We start from the raw sequence: 25,004 nt of genomic DNA on the forward strand, positions 1-25,004 counted from the left end.
TAAAAATATAAAAAATAACTATACTTTCTGTAATGTACTGTCTTTGGTATGATGTCAAATCCCCACCAATCCTGTCCTAGAGACCCACAGCTTCCGGTGATACTCTAGCTTCTTCTTTAGCTTCTTTTTTTTTGTATCTTCAGCCAGTCACCTATCTTGATGCTGTTGTTTATTCTCCGGATCGCGTAAACTTGGTGAAGTGAAGGCCCTTCACCGAAAGGATCCGCGAGGCAAAGAGAGGAACACAGCTGTGACAGAAATGTCTGGTTTTGGGAACAAGTTTAGTTCGTACTCGATGACACAGCTCAACGAATTGCTTGAAGATGATGACAAACTCAACAGCATTGTCCAAGAAATGGAAGAGGTAAGCCACTATAACAATATTACTATATCGCTTGGGTTTTCTGCTGCATTGTTTCAATGTCAATCCCTTTGTTTAGCTTTCGCCAGCTTGTAGGGTAGGCAACGAAGCCTCCAGGGAAAGTTAAGAATTTGCGGAACAATGGCATACTTCCCAATATATATATTTATATTTTACCTCTTATGTGCGGGGAGGTAGAGTAGCTTATTTCGATGTCAGGTGTGTTTACGCTCTTTTACGACCTTTTTAGAACGTTGCTTTCTTACTCGAAGTAACCTTCCTGGAACTCGAGACGTTTCGTAGAATCGAAGCACTGTTGCAGTTTGCCATTTTACAGCGTAACAAGTAAAAACACTCGCAGTGATTGACAGTACAAGAAACACGACAACACTGTTGTAGTTAAAATGGGCAGAATCCTTCCAATATTTGTCTTGGTAGTAGATTCATATTGATCAACATGTAATGAAAATAGTAAAAATACGTACTTCCTCTCTGGGGAGGGAGTCCGGTATTGTGGTTGGTGAGTGACAAAGCAAAATACTGTACGCTATGTTGCCAAGCTGCAGAAATGACATGACATACAGTTCAGCTGGTCAGAAAGGATCTGTTTGTGAAACGTCAATTGCAAGACCCAATAGGGCAGGTATTCACACTTATTTCTGTTTAAATTGGTGCAATGCCCCGAAGTCATGGTCTTGCGCCTGATCTAAAAAAGATAACATTTTCACTTGTATAACCAGCATCCTTTTTAGCCCAGGGGAACCCTGCGCTGAACCCAGTTTGTTATTAAATAAATGCATATGACCACAATTGGTCATTTGTAAGGACACTGATGACAACAAGCATGGCGTTGTCAGCTGCTGAATGGACTTAGTTGCAAACTGTGCCATGGCATTCTGCTCAACTAAACAGAATAACTTTCAGTACATTGTTAGATTATATTGAATGTAAACCACTCCACGGCTTAATACTAATGATTGCTTAAGTTTTTAGAGTCCTCCTTTGTCAGGACTTCTAGTATCACACAAAAAACAATAACCTAGCTGTCCCACTGTATGTGAGGGTGAACTTACTTGGTTCCTAGACATGAATTCCATAGAATCCTCCTTTCCTACAGATGGATCTAGGCCTTCAATCTGTAAGGTCTTTAACTGACATTGTAAAATAATCAATGAAACCAGCAAACATTGATTTGCTTGTCTCAATGTGCTATCATCAGAGATCAGCTTTTTATAGTCCAAGTTCCTTTTCTATTACTCCCTCTATCTGTTTCTAGCTGACCATGGTTTCCTTTTACTCTGTATGATGCAGCAACAGTTTGTGGCAATGGAGTCGAATGCCGATAGGGCTATATATCACAGAGCTAATGCTGTAGGTTACCAACCATGGACCTTCAGCTATGTCATTACAGGTTACATAGGGTTGTGTATTGACCTGTCAGTGGAGGGAATTAGTCATAGTCTGTGTACCAAATGGCACCCTATTCCCTATACCTCTTTTGACCAGGGACCTGGTCAAAAGTAGTGCTGCTCTATGTAGGGAATAGGGTGCCATTTGGTACACAGTGAGATAAGTGCGAAGTGCTCCTAATGACTGGAAAAGGCAGTTCTGACTAACTCAGGACACACCTCATTGAGTAAGTTGGGAAGTTCTGCACCTTTATCATATGTGTGTGTATATTGTAAGGGGACAAAGGTGAAGCTGATGGCTGTCACAGCTCTGAACATGTGAATGTAATCTGAGCAGGTACAGTAAGTAAGTACACTGTGTACTGCTCCAGGAATGAGAATTCATTGAATGCATACCCGTAAGTATAGACACGTGTACACTTCCGGGTAGCTAACACATTTGGAAACGCCCTCGCCGGCCCAGTAATTGTGTGCAAATGGGGTTACATTTAAATTTGGTCTGTTCTTGTTATTTGAGTTGAAGAATAATCTCAGTCTGAATCTACACGAGTCTCCTCTTTTTGGTTTACCTTGGTTTTGTATCAAAGGCTACACACTGACTGTTTTATATTTGTCTGGCAGCCAGACATCAATCAACATTTACATTTTAACAATTTAGCAAACACTCTTATCCAGAGAGACTTACAGTAGTGAGTGCATACATTTTCATACACATTGACATAAAATGATATTTGTCACATGCTTTGTAAACAACCGATGTAGACTAACTTGTGCCCTACCAGTAGATATAAACCTACTGTTCTAAGTTAACTCTGTGGATTATTATTTTACTGCGCTCTCTAATAGTGTGTGTGTGTGCGCGCGCATGTTAGTCAGGGACAGACGGGGACTATAGCTGCCAGACTGGCCTTGGTTTGATCAGGCAGCAGAAGCTGCACACTATTTTCTACCCAACACATCCAGCTAAGAATAGCATATCAAGCAAGGAAAGTTCCCTTTGAACAAATGTTACAGGGAGGATTTGGATGCCAGGGTGCTGGGTGACCTAGTTGTCTATCACCACATGGTGTATCTTATGATTAACTTAACATGTGAAATGTACAAATTCTAAGTGAATTTGAGTTTAAGCGGATTGTGTACAGTCATTCATTCTCTCTATGTGAATTCCTTCCATGATCAGTGTCTCAGTAGGCAAAGCCTCTTTCTCAGTAGAGCTGTAGAGAAGAGCCACATTGTCACCATTTTGATGTGATTGTAGTTAAAGAGACCTGCGAAAGTAAAAGAACATAATCACAGGTGTAAGCCAGTATCAGTCAGTGAATAAGAGACTGTGATATGTAACTAGACCTATACCAGTGTCGTGTCTTTACTATCATTAAATTGACTTACAGTTTTTTTTATCAAAGATTCTCTAATTAGTATTATGCGATCAACTGATTAATCACGTAACGGTAATTAACTAGGAAGTCGGGGCACCAAGGAAATAACTTTTCAGATATTTTATTTGATCAATTAGTCTTCGACTTAATGGATTATTTACTTTACCTCACGTTAGTCTCATTCCAAACGTTGTAAATTGTTGGTTATCTGCACGAACCCAGTCTTCACTATGAGTCATCCATACGTCAATTGTCTTAAACAATTTATTTATTACTAAGTAATTCACAGAAATGCATAAACAAACAGTAAATATGTTTACAAGAAATGATAGGAGAATGTGCCCTAGTGGGCTAAACCGGCATGGTGGCTTGTTAGACAAAAGGGAAGTGGGGGTCGACTAAGAAGTCACTACAGAGTGATAATTCTAACAATTGAAATGCTAATCTTTTGCACATGAACACTCACTCATTCGGGAACAATTGCAATCAATATATATATTTACGCTCAGTGTGTCGTCTTGATCGCTGGTGAAAAGTTTGTTTCTGTTGGAGAGTTTCGTTCTCTCTGTCTCTGTCTTTGTTAGAGGATATAGTTCAGAGTGACATTCATTCATTTCTTATAGAATGGTTGTTTCGGCAGTTGTTGTTCTTCGCGTTCAATGATACCGAATTCCTAGCTGCAGACTAGTAATTAATATCAAAGACTTGTTCTTATTCTGTCGGTATCGATAATCTTAAGAGTTTAACCACGTGGTATGGTTAAAAGATTCAGCAATGGTCTACAACCTTTGTCCCCTCCTAATGGAGAAAAACATGGTCTAGTGATAATGGGTTTTATTCGGAATTGCAGAAAGGGGCTGTCCCAGGACGCCTGACCCTAACTGGGCTCAGGGGCGGTCCTGTGATTTAGTTAACTCCAATTCCCTTTTTAAGTTTTCCTTCATTAAACAGTCCAAAATCACATTGTAAAATAGTGTAAACAGTATCATACTCACTCATTCATCTTATACAACAATTAGATGTAAACCTCATATCTGAGGCTATTATATAAACAGCGTTATGGTAATGTAGCCACACCGTCTCCCATGAGCTTCCCCAAGTTGTAACAAACGGACCAGTTCGTAGCTGGATTCTTCACTGATCTTTTATACTTTCTCCGGAACATGAAATTTGTTCGTACCTCAAGTTCTGTGAGGTGGAAGGAATTCCTTGGTTCTCTATGAAAATGTACTCTCTCTATACTGTGTGTCCATGAGGAGATCCTCAGGAATTTACAACGTCTCTCTGGCCACAGCAGCCTAGTTGAAGGAGGAAAGGGGGAGGCAGGGAGAGAGGGATGGGCTCGCCACCCCAAAGAGGCAACGTTGTGACACCAGGCCTGACATTGAGACATGTCCTCTTTATCTCACTCCCTGTTTGGCTAGACGGGGCTCTGCAATCCTCTATTGGCCCGACAGGGCTCCAGACTAACATTTCCCCCTACTAACTTTTTCAGTTGGTGATGACCAGGTCATGATTAGGTGGAACCCCCCCCCCCCCCCCCCCTCAAAAAATGTGTGCAGCGTCACACAATACATTTGAGGCATCATCTTATAAGTTATTATAATGTCATTCACAATGTTTTATTAAGAAGTGACAGACTACTGAGATGGTATTCAATAAATATGTTCTAACATGTCCAAACAGGAATTCATGATTGAAAATATTTAGATATGCAACCAGTGATTTGTCATGAATTTTGGGTTAACAAATAGGCCAAAATAGGACTACAACATTTTTTTTTTTTTTTTAGTTCAATAGAGATGAATTGCCTTCATCTTTATGTGCACTAATATTATACAGTGGGGGAAAAAGTATTTACTCAGCCACCAATTGTGCAAGTTCTCCCACTTAAAAAGATGAGGACTGTAATTTTCATCATAGGTACACTTGGCCCATTCCTCCATGCAGATCTCCTCTAGAGCAGTGATGTTTTGGGGCTGTTGCTGGGCAACACAGACTTCCAACTCCCTCCAAAGATTTTCTATGGGATTGAGATCTGGAGACTGGCTAGGCCCCTCCAGGACCTTGAAATGCTTCTTACGAAGCCACTCCTTCGTTGCCCGGGCAGTGTGTTTGGGATCATTGTCATGCTGAAAGACCCAGCCACGTTTCGTCTTCAATGCCCTTGCTGATGGAAGGAGGTTTTCACTCAAAATCTCACGATACATGGCCCCATTCATTCTTTCCTTTACACGGATCAGTCGTCCTTGTCCCTTTGCAGAAAAACAGCCCCAAAGCATGATGTTTCCACCCGCATGCTTCACAGTAGGTATGGTGTTCTTTGGATGCAACTCAGCATTCTTTGTCCTCCAAACATGACGAGTTGAGTTTTTACCAAAAAGTTATATTTTGGTTTCATCTGACCATATGACATTCTCCCAATCTTCTTCTGGGTCATCCAAATGCTCTCTAGCAAACTTCAGACATGTACTGGCTTAAGCAGGGGGACACGTCTGGCACTGCAGGGTTTGAGTCCCTGGCGGCGTAGTGTGTTACTGATGGTAGGCTTTGTTACTTTGGTCCCAGCTCTCTGCAGGTCATTCACTAGGTCCCCCCGTGTGGTTCTGGGATTTTTGCTCACCGTTCTTGTGATCATTTTGACCCCACAGTGTGAGATCTTTTGTGGAGCCCCAGATCGAGGGAGATTATCAGTGGTCTTGTGTGTCTTCCATTTCCTAATAATTGCTCCCACAGTTGATTTCTTCAAACCAAGCTGCTTACCTATTGCAGATTCAGTCTTCCCAGCCTGGTGCAGGTCTACAATTTTGTTTCTGGTGTCCTTTGACAGCTCTTTGGTCTTGGCCATAGTGGAGTTTTGAGTGTGACTGTTTGAGGTTGTGGACAGGGGTCTTTATACTGATAACAAGTTCAAACAGGTGCCATTAATACAGGTAACGAGTGGAGGACAGAGGAGCCTCTTAAAGACGAAGTTACAGGTCTGTGAGAGCAGAAGTCTTGCTTGTTTGTAGGTGACCAAATACTTATTTTCCACCATAATTTGCAAATAAATTCATAAAAAATTTCTGATTTTCTGGAATTGTTTTTCTCATTTTGTCTGTCATAGTTGAAGTGTACCTATGATGAAAATTACAGGCCTCATCTTTTTAAGTGGGAGAACTTGCACAATTGGTGGCTAATTCAATTAGGTAATTCACCCACCATATGACGAAGTGGAAACTCAAAACATATTAGCTAGATCATAACTCTAATGATAAAATGAATGCCCTTGTCAAACCAAAGTCCTTTGAAAATGAATTTCCTATCAATTTTAATCTCTTTCTAGAAAATGTAATTTGCTGGTGAAACTTTGATAATTTCACAGGTAATTTTCATGGGTCAAAATCACATTTCATTAGGAATTCAAGTCCACCAATTTTTTACAGACTTTTAGGGATATGATACCACAGAGGTAGGATTAAACAGACAATTTCAACCATTTAATCCTAAAAGTACCCACGAACAACTCAAAATCATTAGTAAGTAAACATCCATGATCATAGTTTTTTTCACAAATGTTGATTTCCAAATATGTGTTTTATTCCTCTAAATAAATCTAACAATTTACATTTTTGATGTTTTTAGAAGAAAGAAAAAGGAATTGACTTGGGTAAAGTATTCTAGATAAACCATCAGTCTTGCACAAAAGAACACAACTCAATTTTGAGTCATCATGTTGCAGCCACTGACTTAAAGAATCTCTCATGCAATGAATTATACTATCAATGTTGAAAGATTCTCTGAAACATTTTTTGTGATTAAAAATTCCTTAATATTTAACTTTGTTTTTAACAGGTAGGGAGGCAATGTTGACATGAGTCACAGCAGTGAATTGGCATGATATCACATTTGTTAGGGTTGAGTCAACCCAGAGGCCATATAACATTTCTTGATTCTGTCAATAGCCAAGGGAGTAAAAGGGCAATATCATCTGCAAATTGACTGATATTTATATCTTTACCAAAAATACGGATCCCTTTTAAATTCTCAGATTTGTTAGATACTGATCCCTTTTCAATTCCCAGTAAATTGTTGGCTACAATAAATAAAAGAGTGGCGATTGGACAACCCTGCCTAATTCCTCTAGCAATAGAGAAACGAGGGGATGTTCCATTACTCATAGCCACCGAACTGCTAGTATCATGTCTATTGACATTTTTTGGCCTGATATTAGAAGGTTCTTGCTTTCGGTCTACAAAGCCTCCTTCTTTGAGACGGGGACTATTAGTTTTTATGCCCAAACTAAAGAAGTACTCTCTTTACTTGGACAATTGGAGACCAATCACATTATTGGCAACTGACTGCTAATAGGCTGAAAAGGGGCCTTGATGATATCATTGAAACTCAACCTTCATTAAAGGAAGGAGTATTCATAACCATATACTATTGATATTTTAGATTACAGTGAGTTAATAGATGGCTTTATATTGTGTTTAGATTATCTTTTTTTTTTTTTACACTTTAGAGCATAACATTTTTATTTAGAACTAACTCCCCGAACTTTTGGGTTCGGGGAGAATTTCTGTAAAGTGATAAAGGCTGTTGTTACATCATCCTTATCTGTGGTATTGTGGCCATATAACACACCACCTCTGGCCTTAAAGTTAACACCTACTGCTAGTAGCCATGTATTAATCTAACAGTAAATGTAAAAAAAATAAAATAAATGACAATGGCTTCGTGCACTTGCAATGTGACTAGATGGTCACAGTCTGGAGCCCTGACTGAGCTCCAGAGGAGGCTCCAAATGAAAGCCTCTGTCTGTGTGTCATGCTTCCTCTGGCCTTCTGTGCTCTGTGGCTGTATGTGTGTTTATCAAGCATCAGAGTAGGAGTGCTGATCTAGGATTAGGTGTTCCCTGTCCATAAAATCATATTAATTATGATCTAAAAGGCTGAACTGATCCTAGATCAGCACCCCTACCTACTCTGAGCCACTTGATACAGATACGGCCGCTGTACTCAATCCCCACACAGTTAAAAGCCTCTGCCTTCAGCATAATAACGTCATATGGCATCTTAAATAGGAAGAAAATGAATATGGTGAGCAGCACAGGCTGTCTGGTGTGACAGTTTTGGTGTTCTCCTGTTAAATTTATGCCTCATCTTCTGTCACTGTACAGAGAAAGTGGAGATCCAGTCATTAACTATTTCCTTCCCCTGCAAAAGTGTTTTTTTTTGGGGGGGGGGGGGGGTTGACAGAACAAGCCTGCAGTCATGGATGCTATTTAAGGCTGTTTTTTTTTCTGCAGTGCACTGCGTTGGAGTGGCTTATTGAGACACGGTTCTGAGAAGTTAGTTAGTTAGTTGGTTGTATGGTTTGGTCAGGTCACGGCAGTACAGTGTGTGAAGCACAGTGGTTATGAATGCACTTAGCCTCTGGCCTTGTCTGAAATTTTGTTTTCTCTCTGTCACCATCCATACCCATCCACTCGCAGCCCAAGTCCATACTGCTGGCTGGCTTCTGTCATTCCATGACAAGATCATTTTGTTTTGGAAGAAGTGTTCTACTGCCTATTAGGCTAGTTAATTAATTTTCAAAGCTGGGCCACATGATGCTGTTCACGCCCAAGCTACTTGCTTTTTCTGTCCATGTAGCAATATGAGACTGACCTGAGTCATGTGGTAAAATGACTCGAGTCATTGCAATTAGTTATGTTCATTTTCGCTTAGCATTTAGCTAACAGCGTCTGTAATTTCGCTATCAGTTTGTACACATTTAGTTAGATTTATGGTAATAGAAGCCCCAGAGGGCATTTTTTTTGCAACATACAGTACCAGTCAAAGTTGGGACATACAGTGCCTTGCGAAAGTATTCGGCCCCCTTGAACTTTGCGACCTTTTGCCACATTTCAGGCTTCAAACGTAAAGATATAAAACTGTATTGTTTTGTGAAGAATCAACAACAAGTGGGACACAATCATGAAGTGGAACGACATTTATTGGATATTTCAAACTTTTTTAACAAATCAAAAACTGAAAAATTGGGCGTGCAAAATTATTCAGCCCCCTTAAGTTAATACTTTGTAGCGCCACCTTTTGCTGCGATTACAGCTGTAAGTCGCTTGGGGTATGTCTCTATCAGTTTTGACAATCGAGAGACTGAAATTTTTTCCCATTCCTCCTTGCAAAACAGCTCGAGCTCAGTGAGGTTGGATGGAGAGCATTTGTGAACAGCAGTTTTCAGTTCTTTCCACAGATTCTCGATTGGATTCAGGTCTGGACTTTGACTTGGCCATTCTAACACCTGGATATGTTTATTTTTGAACCATTCCATTGTAGATTTTGCTTTATGTTTTGGATCATTGTCTTGTTGGAAGACAAATCTCCGTCCCAGTCTCAGGACTTTTGCAGACTCCATCAGGTTTTCTTCCAGAATGGTCCTGTATTTGGCTCCATTCATCTTCCCATCCATTTTAACCATCTTCCCTGTCCCTGCTGAAGAAAAGCAGGCCCAAACCATGATGCTGCCACCACCATGTTTGACAGTGGGGATGGTGTGTTCAGGGTGATGAGCTGTGTTGCTTTTACGCCAAACATAACGTTTTGCATTGTTGCCAAAAAGTTCAATTTTGGTTTCATCTGACCAGAGCACCTTCTTCCACATGTTTGGTGTGTCTCCCAGGTGGCTTGTGGCAAACTTTAACCAACACTTTTTATGGATATCTTTAAGAAATGGCTTTCTTCTTGCCACTCTTCCATAAAGGCCAGATTTGTGCAATATACGACTGATTGTTGTCCTATGGACAGAGTCTCCCACCTCAGCTGTAGATCTCTGCAGTTCATCCAGAGTGATCATGGGCCTCTTGGCTGCATCTCTGATCAGTCTTCTCCTTGTATGAGCTGAAAGTTTAGAGGGACGGCCAGGTCTTGGTAGATTTGCAGTGGTCTGATACTCCTTCCATTTCAATATTATCGCTTGCACAGTGCTCCTTGGGATGTTTAAAGCTTGGGAAATATTTTTGTATCCAAATCCGGCTTTAAACTTCTTCACAACAGTCGGACCTGCCTGGTGTGTTCCTTGTTCTTCATGATGCCCTCTGCGCTTTTAACGGACCTCTGAGACTATCACAGTGCAGGTGCATTCATACAAAGACTTGATTACACACAGGTGGATTGTATTTATCATCATTAGTCATTTAGGTCAACATTGGATCATTCAGAGATCCTCACTGAACTTCTGGAGAGAGTTTGCTGCACTGAAAGTAAAGGGGCTGAATAATTTTGCACGCCCAATTTTTCAGTTTTTGATTTGTTAAAAAAGTTTGAAATATCCAATAAATGTCGTTCCACTTCATGATTGTGTCCCACTTGTTGTTGATTCTTCACAAAAAAATACAGTTTTATTTCTTTATGTTTGAAGCCTGAAATGTGGCAAAAGGTCGCAAAGGTCAAGGGGGCCGAATACTTTCGCAAGGCACTGTACTTTCTCATTCAAGGGTTTTTCTTAATTTGTATTATTTTCTACATTGTAGAATTATAGTGAAGACCACAAAACTATGAAAAAACAAATATGGAATTTTGTAGTAACCAATAAAGTGTTAAACAAATCAAAATATATGAGATTCTTCAAAGTAGCCACGCTTTGTCTTGATGCCAGCTTTGCTCACTCTTGGCATTCTCTCAACCAGCTTCATGAGAAATGATTTTCCAACAATCTTGAAGGAGGTCCCAAATATGCTGAGCACTTGTTGGCTGCGTTTCCTTCACTCTGCGGTCCATCTCATCCCAAACCATCTCAATTTGGTTGAGGTTGGGTGATTGTGGAGGCCAGGTCATCTGATGCAGCACTCCATCACTCTCCTTGGTCAAATAGCTCTTACACAGGCTGGAGGTGTGTTTTGGGTCATTGTCCTGTTGAAAAACAAATGATAGTCCCACTAAGTGCAAACCAGATGGGATGGCGTATCGCTGCAGAATGCTGTGATAGCCATGCTGCTTGAGTGTAGCTTGAATTCTAAATACCGATAGTGTCACAAGCAAAGCACCATAACACATCCTCCTCCATGCTTCACGGTGGGAACCACAAATGTGACGATTATCCGTTCACCTACTCTGCGTCTCACAAAGACACGGCGGTTGGAACCAGAAATCTCACATTTGGACTCATTGGACCAAAGGACAGATTTCCACCAGTCTAATGTCCATTGCTTGTGTTTCTTGGCCCAAGCAAGTCTCTTCTTCTTATTGGTGTGCTTTAGTAGTGGTTTCTTTGCAACAATTCGACGAAGAATGCCTGATTTACGCATTCTCCTTTGAACAGTTGCTCACCATTCTTGTGATCATGTTGATTTCTGTTACTTGAAATCTGTGAAGCATTTATTTGGACTGCAATCTAAGGTGCAGTTAACTCTAATGAACTTATCCTCTGCAGCAGAGGTAGCTGTGGGTCTTCCTTTCCTGTGGTGGTCCTCATGAGAGCCAGTTTCCTCATAGCGCTTAATGGTTTTTGCGACTGCACTTGGAGAAACTTTAAAAATTCCTGACATTTTCCGTGTTGACTGACCTTCATGTCTTGAAGTAATGGTGGACTGTCGTTTGTCTTTGCTATTTTGAGCATTTTCTAGCAATAATATGAACTTCGTCTTTTACCAAATAGGGCTATCTTCTGTATACCACCCCTACCTTGTCACAACACAACTGATTGGCTCAAACATATTAAGAAGGTAAGCAATTCCACAAATTAACTTATAACAAGGCACACCTGTTAATTGAAATGCATTCCATTGTGACTACCTCATGAAGCTGGTTGAGCAAATGCAAGGAGTTTGCAAAGCTGTCATCAATGCAAAGGGTGGCCACTTTGAAGAATCTCAAATATAAAATATATTTAGATTTGTTTAGCACTATTTTGATTACTACATGATTCCATGTGTTATTTCATAGTTTTGATGTGTTCACTATTATTTTACAATGTAAAAAAAAAAAAGTAGGTGTGTCCAAACTTTTGACTGGTACTGTACATAGACACATTGGCTTTACTCAAACCAGTGGCATGTCTTTAGTAAAAATTGAAAAAGTAAGGGGCCTAAATGGCTGCCCTGGGGAATTCCTGATTCAACCTGGATTAGTTTGGAGAGGATTCTATTAAAGAACACCCCCTGTGTTCTATTATACAGGTAACTATTTATCCACAGTATAGCAGGGGGTGTAAAGCAATAACACAAGTTTTTCCAGCAGCAAACTATGATCGATAATGTCAAAAGCTGCACTGAAGTCTAACAAAACAGCCCCACAATCTTTTTATCATCAATTTCTCTCAGCCAATTATCAGTCATTTGTGTAAGTGCTGTGCATCTTGAATGTCCTTCCCTATAAGCGTGCTGAAAGACTGTTGTCAGTTTCTTTACTGTAAAATAGCATTGTATTTGGTCAAACACAATTTTTTTACTAAGGGTTGGCAACAAGGTTAATTGGTTGGCTGTTTGAGCCAGTAAATGGGGCTTTATTATTCTTAGGTAGCGGAATTATTTTTGATTCCCTCCAAGCCTAAGTGCACACACTTTCTAGTAGGCTTAATTTGAAGATATGGCAAATAGGTGTGGCAATATCATCCTCTATTATCTTCAGTAATTTTCCATCCAAGTTTTCAGACCCCGGTTGCTTTTCATTGTTGATAGACAACAACAAAGAATTTCACCCTCACTTGACGGAATTCTAAATTACAATGCTTGTCTTTCATCATTTGATCAGTTAGACTTGGATGTGTAGTGTCTGCGTTTGTTGCTTGTATGTCATGCCTATGTTTGCTAATCTTGCCAATTAAAAAAATCATTAAAGTAATTAGCGATATCAGTGGGTTTTGTGATGAAGGAGCTGAGTTTGCCTTTTTGGCCAAAGTTTTATTTAGGTGCTTCAGAGCTTTTTACTCTCATTCTTTTATATAATTTGTCGTTGTTTCATAGTATAGTTTCTTCTTCGTTTTATTCAGTTTAGTCACATGATTTCTCTATTTGCATTACATTTGACAATCTTTTGTGCTGCCAGACTTATTTGCCATTCCTTTTGCCTCATCCCTCTCAATCATACATTTTTTTTAAAAATTCCTCATCATTCCACTGTGATTTAACCGTTTTTAGTCATTTTCTTAATGGATGCATGCTAGTAACTGGAATTAGCCATTTCATAAATGTGTCAAGTGCAGCATCTGGTTGCTCCTCATTACACACCACAGACCAACAAATTATTTACATTAACAACATAGGAATCACTACAAAATGTCTTGTGTGACTATATTAGACCCAGCCTTTTTGGAACTTTGGTTTTCCTAGATATGGCTACTATATTGTGAAAACAACTTCTGATGGATCTGGATATTTCTTTCAAGCAAATTTCTGCAGCAGTCGTAACGATGTGATCACTGGGAAGCTTAGCAGAAGTATACATGCTCATGTTATTTTTGTTATTGCAAGGTGGGCTGCACGCAGTGAACTTCCTACTAGAATACACTGCCTCAGTGCTAACAATATAACTCTGGCACCTGATTACTGCAAACAATAGCTGTAGGATCAGCAGAGGCATTCAGGGCAGTTAGAGGAACATAGTGTTATTGTGTCTACCAACGCCCCTGGTATAATGTACTTTGTAGTAGCATTATTTATTTTATTTTATTTGTTTATATTTTTTTAATTTGACCCCTTTTTCTCCCCAATTTCGTGGTATCCAATTGTTTAGTAGCTACTATCTTCTCTCATCGCTACAATTCCCAAAAGGGCTCGGGAGAGACGAAGGTTGAAAGTCATGCGTCCTCTGATACACAACCCAACCATGCCGCACTGCTTAACACAGCGCCATCCAACCCGGAAGCCAGCGGAGGAAACACCGTGCACCTGGCAACCTTGGTTAGCGCGCACTGCGCCCGGCCCGCCACAGGAGTCGCTGGTGTGCGATGAGACAATGATTTCCCTACTGGCCAAACCCTCCCTAACCCGGATGACACTAGGCCAATTGTGCGTTGCCCCACGGACCTCCCGGTCGCGGCCGGTTACGACAGAGCCTGGGCGCGAACACAGAGTCTCTGGTGGCGCAGCTGGTGCTGCAGTACAGCGCCCTTAACCACTGCGCCACCCGGGAGGCCCCTGTAGTAGCATTATGACAACTCATCGACACAATGGTAGGGACTAACTAAGCTGTGCTTGGGTCACTGATAAGCCATTGTCTCAATGCAGCCTTATGAAAGGATCCAGGAACCCAAATTATGCTGGTGGATCCCATCCTCCTTATAAAATGTGTTTTGTTTCCAAAAGGTATCAAAATTGTCAACAAAAAATACACCCATTGCGCTGCAGTAACATGTAAACATCTGAATCAGCGTTCCAGTGGTGTATTTGATCAGCGCACGTGCTAGCACTCCTTATGTGAGTGTAGTTCAGAAAAACAGAATATGCTTACTTAGAAGTAGTTTTCACATACAAACTTTATACTGTATATCCGAACTCCGAATCAAGTATGCTTCCCAAAAATAACATGGTCACTGTGGTAGAATGTTTATTTTGATTGCCGATTTTCTGATGTCCATGTAAACAGGATTATTAGGGAAATCTTTCTTCTTGCAAACTGTTTAATCTATTGTATTTATCTGACTATCCACAATAATCGCATTATTCAATTCATATAATCATACTCAATGTCTGTGTGATCCTTTGTATGTTGTAGATGCAGGAGGTGCAACAGACCAAGGAGATGATCCTGGCCAGTAACCGGAGCCTGGCAGAGCAGAACCTTCAACTGCAGCCCAGACTGAATCACCAGAAGAGCCAGCTCACCAAGTGCTACAGCTCCCTACAGGAGAGCTTCGAGGCTTACCAGGTTCACAAATCCAAACTAGGTAATACATGTTAAACTAGGTAATAGACGCTACAGAAACAAGACTAGGGTTCCTGCCCTATTGGCCATTCTGGCTCAGACGAGGCTTTCTTACTGTTTTGAATTTATATATTTGAATTTGAAATGCATTACTGTTGACATGAATAGGTTGATATGATAAACAACTTTTATTTTGGTTGACATGATTTGTGTGATGGCTTGACGGTTTGAAGAAGGTCAATGCTATTACCCGGATTGCCAAATTGACAACTCAATTTGAGCTTTTGAACATTGTAATTTACTGTCATGGCGGGTAGTTTGTGAGTTTGCATAATATTTTCCTCTTGTTTGTTCTTCCATTGGATTATGACACACAGACCTGACCAGTTTCTCCAGCTTTTCCCATCAGAAGGCCCATATAGTGGCCCTAACCCAGTTTAATTTTCCCTCCCGCAGTAGCTAATCTCTGCCAGTATTGAGCAGGATCCAGCATTGAATTGAGGGAGGGAGGGACACAATAGCCTATAATGACAAAGTCAAAACATGTTTTTTAGAATGTTTTGCAATTGTATAAAAAATGAAATACAGGAATATCTCATTGACATAAGTATTCACACCTCTGAGTCAGTACTTTGTAGAAGCACCTTTGGCGGCGATTACAGCTTTGAGTCGTCTTGTGTATGACTGTATCAGCTTTGCACATCTGGATTTGAGGATTTTCTCCCATTCCTCCTTGTTAGATGAGGAGCAGAGGTGAACAGCAATCTTCAAGTCTTTCCTCAGATTTTCAATGGGATTCAAGTCTGGGCTTTGGATGAGGCAACATTTTTGTTCTGAAGCCATTCCAGCATTGTTTTGACTGTATGCTTGGGGTCATTGTCCTGTTGGAATGTATATCTTCGCCCCAGTCTAAGGTAATTTGCACTCTGAAGCAGGTTCTCTTCAAGGATTTGTCTGTATTTGACTCCATTCAATGTTCCCTTGATCCATACCAGTCCCTGCCACAGAAAAGCATCTGCATAGCATGATGCTGCCACCACCATGCTTCACAGTAGACCGGTGATGAGCTGTGCCTGGTTTTCTCCAGACATAGTGTGTTGCAATTCAGGCCAAATAGTAACATGTTTGTCTCGTTGACTACAGATTATTTTGCCTTATGCTCTGTCTTTCATGTGCATTTTTGCAAACCCCCATCGTGCTGTCATGCTTCCGTCTGGCTATTCCATAAAGCCCAGATTGGTGACGTGCTATATCCTTCTGGGGGATGTGAGTACGTAGACCCATGAGCCACTGCGGATCCCATGAGGAGTTCTGTTTTTTTGTGGCCCCCACCACCATCAAAGTTGCCCATCCCTGATCTAGGAGGTCGATGAACACTTCCTTGGACTTCATGGTATAGTTTCTGCTCTGACATGTAGTTTCAACTGTGGAACCATTATCTAGACAGGTGTTTCTTTCTAAATCATGTCCAAACAATTGAATTTGCCACAGGTGGACTCAACGTTGTAGGGACATCTCAAGGATGATCAAAGGAAATTGGATGCACCTGATCTCAATTTGAAGTGTCATAGTAAAGGGGTGTGAATACTTATGCAAATGAGATATTTCTGTATTTTATTTTTAAGGTCCAGGCAAGTTTTGTAGGGAAATGGCTAACTTATTGCAATTCTACACATTTTTAAATGGGTCAGAGAGAAAAATGTGCAATTCTAATAGCTAATCTCACGCTAATCGACATATTTTGCAATGAGGCTGAGAGAAAATGTTGCGGTTTTAAAGTTAATTTCCTGTAATTCTTAACATTTTGTGTTACATTTGACGTGTTCCTATGCTATCTGGGGGGCCCCCGAGCTTTAGGGGATCCCCCCTGTCTTGCGGGGCCTGTGGAGGTGCATCCTACGCCACTGAATAAATTGACTGCTGATACTTATGACCTGGTATGACGCGAAGGTTGCCAGGCAGCCCCCTCCAAACAGCATGCCAACATTTCACTTCAGTCTTTGTTGTGGTGGATGTAGCACTCACTGATAAAGTTAGTTTGTCTTTGTATTCTCCTCTCGTCACAAGAGCAGTGATTTGGCCCTCAATGCATAGGCTGCCATTTACCCTGCAGCTGAACAGGCTTTCTTTCTCTGCCTCCTTTTGTACACAGTAGATGGTATTGTGCTTTTACATTGACATTTTAGTAATTTAGCAGACACTCATATCCAGAGCGACGTAGTGCATTCATCTTAAGATGGCTAGGTGGGTCAACCAAATATCACAGTCCTAGTACGTACATTTTTCCTCAATAAAGTAGCTATCAGTAAAGTCAGCTAGAAATTAGTGTGTGTTAGTTCACAAAATACTTTTTTTGTGTCTAAGGGGGTGCTGTGGGATTATTTAAGATACTCTTTGAAGAGGTAGGGTTTCAGATGTTTTCGGAAGATGGGCAGGGACTCTGCTGTTCTAGCTTCAGGGGGAAGCTGGTTCCACCATTGAGGTGCCAGGACAGAGAAGAGCTTGGACTGGGCTGAGTGGAAGCTGCCCCCCCATATCATGGAAGGCCTCGCCACCTGCCATTTGTTTGTTGATGGCGAGAGGGCTTTTGTCAAATGTAGGATACCAGATTCCCTGTGTGCTGGCTATCCTAGTTGTAGATTTGCTGTAAGCAGCAGCCATAGTGCATCTGCATGGGAAGGACAGAGCAGGGTTGTGTCCCAAAAAGGCACCTTATTTTTGCGCTATATAGTGGGATAGGGTGCCATTTGGGAGACAGCCCACAGCGCTGGGAGCAACTGAACTCAGCCATGTGACCCAGATGAAAAGCATGGTCTTACGGCAGAATCAACCCAGTATTGTTTGGTACGTGTGTTTCCTTCGCATACAGTGACTCCCTCCATCCTCCACCATAGCAACTGCAACACGGGTGCTTCAGAACATTCTCAAGGGTGGCAGTGAGTGGGGACCAGGGTGGCAGGACAGACTGTGCCCCCCTGCCCCTTAGTACAACAGCGGGCAAAAAAAGCATGGGAGGGAGGGAAAGAGCGAGAGGAAGAGAGGCCAAAAAACTCCCCCTTCACTGTCAGTTGAGGCTGGTCTGTATCCATTACTAAATGGCAGTCTCATGATCCCTGGTCCAATCTGTGTGTGTGTTCCACTCTGGTCTTTCAGAGGTGGAGAATCATTCCATTGTGTGGAGAAGTGCTGATGCTTGTGTGTGTCTGTCTCATTAGAGTGGAGAGGGGATGAGAGTCATTTGGCTGGGCCAGAGGAAGAGCTTCTATCCTCCTAACACTTCACTCTGCAACTCACACCTACAGTATGCTTGGATTTGGTTCTAATAGACTATACTTGGAACATGTCTAGTTCACAAATAAATCAAATGATCTCAGGCATGTCAATTGGACCGATGACCACTTCCCCTCCCTGTCCTCTCTGTTTAAATGTTGTTTTCCTGTGATATTAGACAGACAGTAGTTCTCTCTGTCATTGTGGTAATTCACTGTGAGTGGGTGCACTCTGTTGGCTGGGGCAGCTGTGAAACGCCTTGCATCACGCCCGGGGAAGCTGGTTAAATTAAGCCAGTTTTATCTGGCACTGCGCAGGGAGGTGGAGGGGGCCAGGTCTTTGTCTAGGCTTTACCGTGTTTTCTCGATCTTTCCTTTTCTATCTGTCTCTGTCTTTCTTGCTGGAGCTCCCTGATGTATAGCTCAGATCTGTCTTATTCTGACAAGTCATGGGTTTACACACGTATTACAATACTTTACAATACTTATTTTGTTATTACACAAACATTGTAATAACAGATATGATTAAAAAAAATTCTGCATACAAATTTTTCCAACCACTCATGCTCTCGTCTTCTAGGCTACATGAGTTATGTCTTTCTGTAAGGTGTGATTTGTCCAGTGTTGGTGAAATGTGGGTGAGTTGGCATTGGCACCACACTAGTGGTTAGGGATCATAAACCTAGAGTTTTGCTGTGTGATCTGGTTGCTTTGGTGTCAGGTTCTGCATGTAATTCCAGCAGCTCCAGCTGGTATTGTCTTTCAGTCAGCAGACTGACACAACACAGGAACCAGGCTGGCCTCTCGTTCAGCTTCCTTGGAGACTCTCTGACTGGGCCAAATAGCACCCCATACTCACAAAGGGCTCTGGTCAAAAGTAGTGCACTGTTTATGGAGTAGGGTGCATTTACAGACGCAGGCCCCAATCTATTTCAGTTCACCACTCATTATGAAAGACAGTCAGTCTCTTTGTTCAGAGTGGTTCTATCCTGACAACTCGTAATGAGGCCTTGGTTTTGGTGTCAGAGGTTGTTGTAGAGAATGAGTGACGGCTGGATATGGAGCTGTGTGTCTGTGTTCCCTGCTCACTGGTTGAATACTCCCTTATACTTCTGTAGCAGTCATCATGTGACTGTCTCATGTTATTGAGGCCTACTCATTATTTTCAGCAGTATTTTCAACAGTCGTGTGACTATGAGAGGCGACTATTTGAGATTAATTCTAGTTGCGGTCGTAAAACAAAATGTCAACTTTTGTCATGTCCTTTCCGTTCTCCTCTGTTCAGACCACATATTTCCAAGTGTTGTCACTGTGACATGATGAATTCTAGCTACAGTAGAAAACAAAATTGTAACTTTGTTTGTTTATTTTTTCTCTTCTGTTCACAGACCACAGCTCTGGAAACAGTTCATTGGAAACATTTCTTGCTCTATTGCAGGCAGAGGGAGCCAAGATTGAAGAGGAGACAGAGGTAAGCAGCATTACAACACCTCTCTCTGTCAAAGGATGGCCTAATGTGTCCTGCGGCATCAGTTTAAACACTGTGTCCTGCCGTTCCTGTTTTTATTTCCGCTGTGGCCCAGAGGCCCTATCCATTTATGGTTTATTAATCTGACTTTATGGTCCTGATAGTTACAAGTTGGGGGAACACCTTGCGTTTGTTCTTTAGTTTTGTTACTGTCGAATCCTCACATCTATTCATCACATTGTTTATGCTTTATTATAATTATTTTTTTTTCCATAAAAGGTTTGCATGGAATCTCCAGACTGCTTTCTTGGAATGTTTTTAAACCGTCCCTCTTTTCTAAACAGAACATGGCGGACTCCTTCTTGGATGGGGACGTCACCCTGGATGCCTTCATGGACTTGTACCAGAGCAACAGGAAGCTGGCCCACCTGAGGAGGGTGAAGATTGACAAGCTGCAGGAGATGGTGCTGAAGGGTGGACGGCTGCCTCGGGTCCCAGTCTCCTGCTCCCATCCTCAGGAGGTCTCAGCCAGGCCAGCCCCCCTATACACAGAGGCCAACAACCACAACCCCTTTCCAGTGCCTCAGCCCAGGAGAGCCCCCCCTCCCCCTCCAACCCAACAACCCCTAGCTGTAGCCCCCCAGCCCCAGCCTGCTGTCTTTTCCTACCCTGCCACCCCATACCCCCCTATCCCCCCCAGGGCGGGCCACCCTTTGCTCAGTGTCAAGCCTGGGTACCAGCACCCTTTTGTGTCTCAGTACCCCCCTGCCCTGCCTCAGAGGCCTCCCCCTCGCATGGCTCCACAGTCTGGCTTCATGATTCAGTAGTGAAGGGACCACAGTACAGGTGCATTACAGTACATGCAGTGGACTTGCACTGCAGCCTCGCTGGAACTATGAATACGGTGCAACGTATCACAAAGGGGGTTGATTGACTTGCCAAGGCTGGTCTGGGCGTCCAACTGAAGAAGAAAAAAACAATCTATACAACATCGGGATTGAATTTGCACTCTTCTCACCAGAATCAGAACTCCATTGCTACAACACCCCAGAAAGGACTTGACCTACCAGTCTGCCTATGTCTGCAAAGCTAAATCCCTCAGCGACAGGGCTTTAGATGTAGTCTAAAGTGAAATAAATGTTAATGTATGGTTCACTGGCCTCAGTAGCCTGGACCGGCCATCACCCCAGTTAAATGAGCCCTAATTTTTCACCACTTTGTCCCAGTCAGACAGTCCATGCCCCTCAGTAATGTCCTCAGTCCTCCCTTTTCTCCTGACGGTGCCTCGTCTGAGGTATCTAAAGGGAAGGGGGACTATAGCCATTCAACGCTGTTTCTCATCTGAGCTACTGTGTCATTTCAATTGGTTGTTTTTATGTTGCGTTACCAGAGACTGTTCACGGAAGGTATTGGCAAACCATATGCAAAACGAACAGAGACCTTACTGTGCTGTTTTTAAAACTTATTTCCCAGGTATATCTGCACAAACCTGTATCCATTATATTCTGACTTACTGACTTATTTCCATAGGGTACTTAGAAATGTTGAGACTTCTTCTTAAATTAATTAATATATATTTAGAGTACTAATGTCTTGCTGGATGCTTATTTTTGCCAGGAAGGAGTGGACAGACATTTTTACAGAAATTGTGAGGTGGGTGCATCTCTTTTCCAGCACAGGGATTTGTCAAAGGATTGCATGGATCGCATGCTCAATCCAATAGGGAGGTCAGTTGGTCTCTGTCGCTCAGGGCAGATATGTACAAACATGCACTGATAAGGGTGGGTGGGGCTCTTGTCACAAACACACTGAAACCTGGGCCTCTTGCTCTGGCCTAATGAAGGATCTGTCCATGGCCATATAATACATGTTCCTTAACTATATTTTAGTCACTTATCTAATAAGCATATTTTATGCTTGAAAGTTGAGCCATTTGTTTGCCTTTCACCTTTTTTCTTATCCTTCATCACTCCTTTCATCATTGAATTAACTTTTTATCTTGATTTTACTTGGGTACATGTTCTAAAGCGTATCATTCTTGATGTTTTAAGTCATTGCTGTTGAAACAAGATTTAGTCTATATATCTTAATCTGTGATATAACCATGTAGTCCATGTAAAATCAAGCATATAACTGAGCCAGTCATCCACAGTTGTGTGAGCAGTAGCTCCCTCTGTATGTAGACAATGTTTGTGTTGGGCTCTAAAGATTTGATTCGGATCATATTGACTGAACACCAAAGATTCCATGTCATCTTAATGTCTCTGAAGTTGTTTATAGAGTAACCGTTGCGTAAATTACTATTTTCATACCTTCCTGCATATCCATTTGTTAGGTTTATACCCATATGGCAGTAGTTTGAAGTGTGCACAATTGAACGTTTGTAGCCTATTGTTTCTTCACACCAGACACCATATTCAGGAAATGGAGTCTGGATCAAACATAATTTAGTACCCATCTAAAATGTCTCTTGCACCATTTTTATTACAAATACTTATCCTGAAGGAGTCACATCCTAAAACAGTTGTTTGTTACCTTGTCCTAAATGCTGCAGTTGTGCACTGTTAAAGAGCCACTGAGTGCCTACACTGGACTGATTATGGAGAATCATACTGCTCTATACTCGATCTGTGAACACTGACCATGCTTGACTGCTCTGCTGCTCTGGATCCCCCTAGCCTAATGATGTACATGTATAGTATGTTCCTAGCCCTTTGCTAACCCTACCATCAATGTTTTACTTCCCCTTGGCTGTGCCCCAGTTCAGTTCTCCAACTAATGTGATGGTTATGCATGCCTGGGGGCAAGAAAGGCTTGATTCTGTCTGCCTGTCAGGATTCAACTCTCCTAACTGGTGCTATGGGGCTGGTGCCACCGCTTCAGTTTGCTTCTGAATTTGTGCTTGAGAGGTATGTCTTCAGGGACTGTGCCTAATGCTTGTGTGGTACTTGTACAGTTTCTTTATACCATCAATAGAAGGTGGTTTGCTTGCCCTGAGGTGGGTGACCACTATTTCTGTTCTTATGCATATATATGTTTCACCAACACAATGGGACTCCTAGAGTTTTTAAAAAATGTGTCTAGTAACAAACAAATGCATATTTTTGATAAATGGTCCACAATCGGAGCAATAAGTTTGCTTGTGATTTATTATATACCCATTTGGTTTGATGAACTTGCATTTCTAACTTAAACTGTTAAACTCTGAAATTAATCATTGATTTCCTCTGCTGTAGTTAGCTGTTTGTCTGTAACGGGCATAATTCAGCTGTTTGGGCTGCTTTAAAATAGACATTTGTAGTACTCATTTTCATACATTGTTTGCTATGTTATGCAATGTAATGTTGTAGGTCTTTTAGATTTTAAGATTGTAGATGTGGTTGGTGGAATTATAAAACTATTTTTAAGGATGGTGAATCAATCGTGTTTTTATTTTATTTTATATTAAATGTATTTGTTGTCTCGAGTTTCATCACACCAAATCACAAAGCTTGATCTGTAAGTTTAATGTAGGTTGTTAGGGAGTAGAGCTGGTACAGTTGGCCATTTCAACTTAATTCAGAATACTTAGAAAGGTTATATTCCAAAATGTGAGGTTAACAATGACATCTGAGCTTGGTGGCTCTTTAACAGTGCACAACTGTCAATGGAGTTGATCTCCCTCTACGGCCTAGGCCTCAGTCCTATTCCTTTTATAGGGCTCTAAATTTGACCAGGACCCATAAGGCTCTGTTTACAAGTAGTGCACTATGTAGGAAATAGGGTACCATTAGGAACATATCCACGCTTACCTACTGTCTCACTGTTAATATATTTTGCTGTGAAGATGTATACATTGTCACATCTTGATAATGTTAAATGTTATAATGAACATTGGAGTTAAATGACTTTTTTTTTTATTTTTATGAATCCTAATTACAATACAATAGCCACTCTTGATGGTAAAATCAAGCTGTGGGGTATATTGAAACAAGACCGCCATCTAGTGTTTATTTACTGACATTGCCATGAAGTATAATTAGTATATGATGTTCCTTGGACAACAGGGGAGAGTCTCAATTGCATCCTCTCACGTCCTTCTCAAAATCCATTGGAGGAGGTCAGAGAGGCGGGACCTCTGGATGAGAAAGCCAATGGGTTTTGAGAATGAGACGGAAGCACAGAGCATGTAATTAGGATTCTCCCCGTGTATGTGTGTATGATGTCCCTGGGAGAATATTTAGCTATGGTCTAAAAATGAACATATTCAGACTTTTCCTAATCTAAACAGAAATCTGAAGTGTATGGATAATGATATGACAGGTTGGCTGCAGGTGTGCCCAATACAAAAAAATGTTAACAATCAATGTCAATGAAACCGGACACTCGACTTAGGAACTATCTACACTGCTTTGAATTCATTGTCGACTTCTCATTTATGATTAAACTAATTTAGCTTTGGCAAATTCTATCCAGTGTTAAACCCTTTCTGATACAGCCAAAACATAGTGGATTTTGAATGCACCCAAGTGATGTGCAGATGTTTATTTATTTTACCTTTATTTTACTAGGCAAGTCAGTTAAGAACAAATTCTTATTTTCAATGACGGCCTAGGAACAGTGGGTTAACTGCCTGTTCAGGGGCAGAACGACAGATGTTGTACCTTGTCAGCTTGGGGATTTGAACTTGCAACCTTTTGGTTACTAGTCCAATGCTCTAACCACTAGGCTACCCTGCCGCATTACGTTATCATAGCTACATCATGACCTGGTCAGGGTACAGAACAAAAAACACATTTTTGGAGGAATGGCAACAGAACCAGCAACGAAAGTCATCTCTAGTGTTCTGGAACAGAACTGTTATTTTAAAATCTTGAGAACCGGTTAATAATGTTATTTTTTTGTTCTGAAAATATACTTGTTTACAGTGGTGTAAAGTACTTACGTCAAAATACTTTGAAGTACTACTTAAGTTCTCTTTTTGGGGTATCTGTATTTAACTATTTATATTTTTGACAAGTTTTACTAAACTACATTCCTAAAGAAAATGTACTTTTTACTCCATACATTTTCCCTGACACCCAAAAGTCCTCGTTACATTTTGAATGCTTTGCAGGACATGAAAATGGTTCAATTCACACACTTATTAAGAGAACATCCCTGGTCTGGCGGACTCACTAAACACAAATGCTTAATTTGTAAATTATGTCTGAGTATTGGAGTGTGCCCTTGGCTATCTGTTAATTTTACAAAAACATGAAAATTGTGCCATCTGGTTTGCTTAATATAAGGAATG

At 41.2% G+C, this 25,004-nt stretch overlaps 1 protein-coding gene across 1 annotated transcript; it reads left to right on the forward strand.

Moving 5' to 3' along the window:
• Positions 1–73: 73 nt before the first annotated feature.
• On the forward strand, positions 74–23,146 carry LOC110536271 (vacuolar protein sorting-associated protein 37B). Its single transcript, XM_021621965.3, has 4 exons — positions 74–364; positions 14,843–15,014; positions 19,650–19,732; positions 20,074–23,146. The coding sequence occupies exons 1-4, from the start codon at positions 260–262 to the stop codon at positions 20,554–20,556; spliced, it is 843 nt and encodes a 280-aa protein (XP_021477640.1). The 5' UTR covers positions 74–259; the 3' UTR covers positions 20,557–23,146.
• The last annotated feature ends 1,858 nt before the right edge of the window (positions 23,147–25,004 follow it).

This window comes from Oncorhynchus mykiss, chromosome 11, assembly GCF_057628025.1.
Source record: "Oncorhynchus mykiss isolate SJ-2025 chromosome 11, ASM5762802v1, whole genome shotgun sequence".
Lineage (NCBI taxonomy): Eukaryota > Metazoa > Chordata > Actinopteri > Salmoniformes > Salmonidae > Oncorhynchus > Oncorhynchus mykiss.

What these genes read in the sequence shown, in the direction of transcription:
- LOC110536271 (XM_021621965.3), top strand. Translation starts at nt 260, where the DNA reads ATGTCTGGTTTTGGGAACAAGTTTAGTTCGTACTCGATGACACAGCTC. An exon ending in TTGTCCAAGAAATGGAAGAG is followed by an intron (nt 365 to 14,842) that starts GTAAGCCACTAT and finishes TGTATGTTGTAG; the next exon opens with ATGCAGGAGGTGCAACAGAC. An exon ending in GGTTCACAAATCCAAACTAG is followed by an intron (nt 15,015 to 19,649) that starts GTAATACATGTT and finishes TTCTGTTCACAG; the next exon opens with ACCACAGCTCTGGAAACAGT.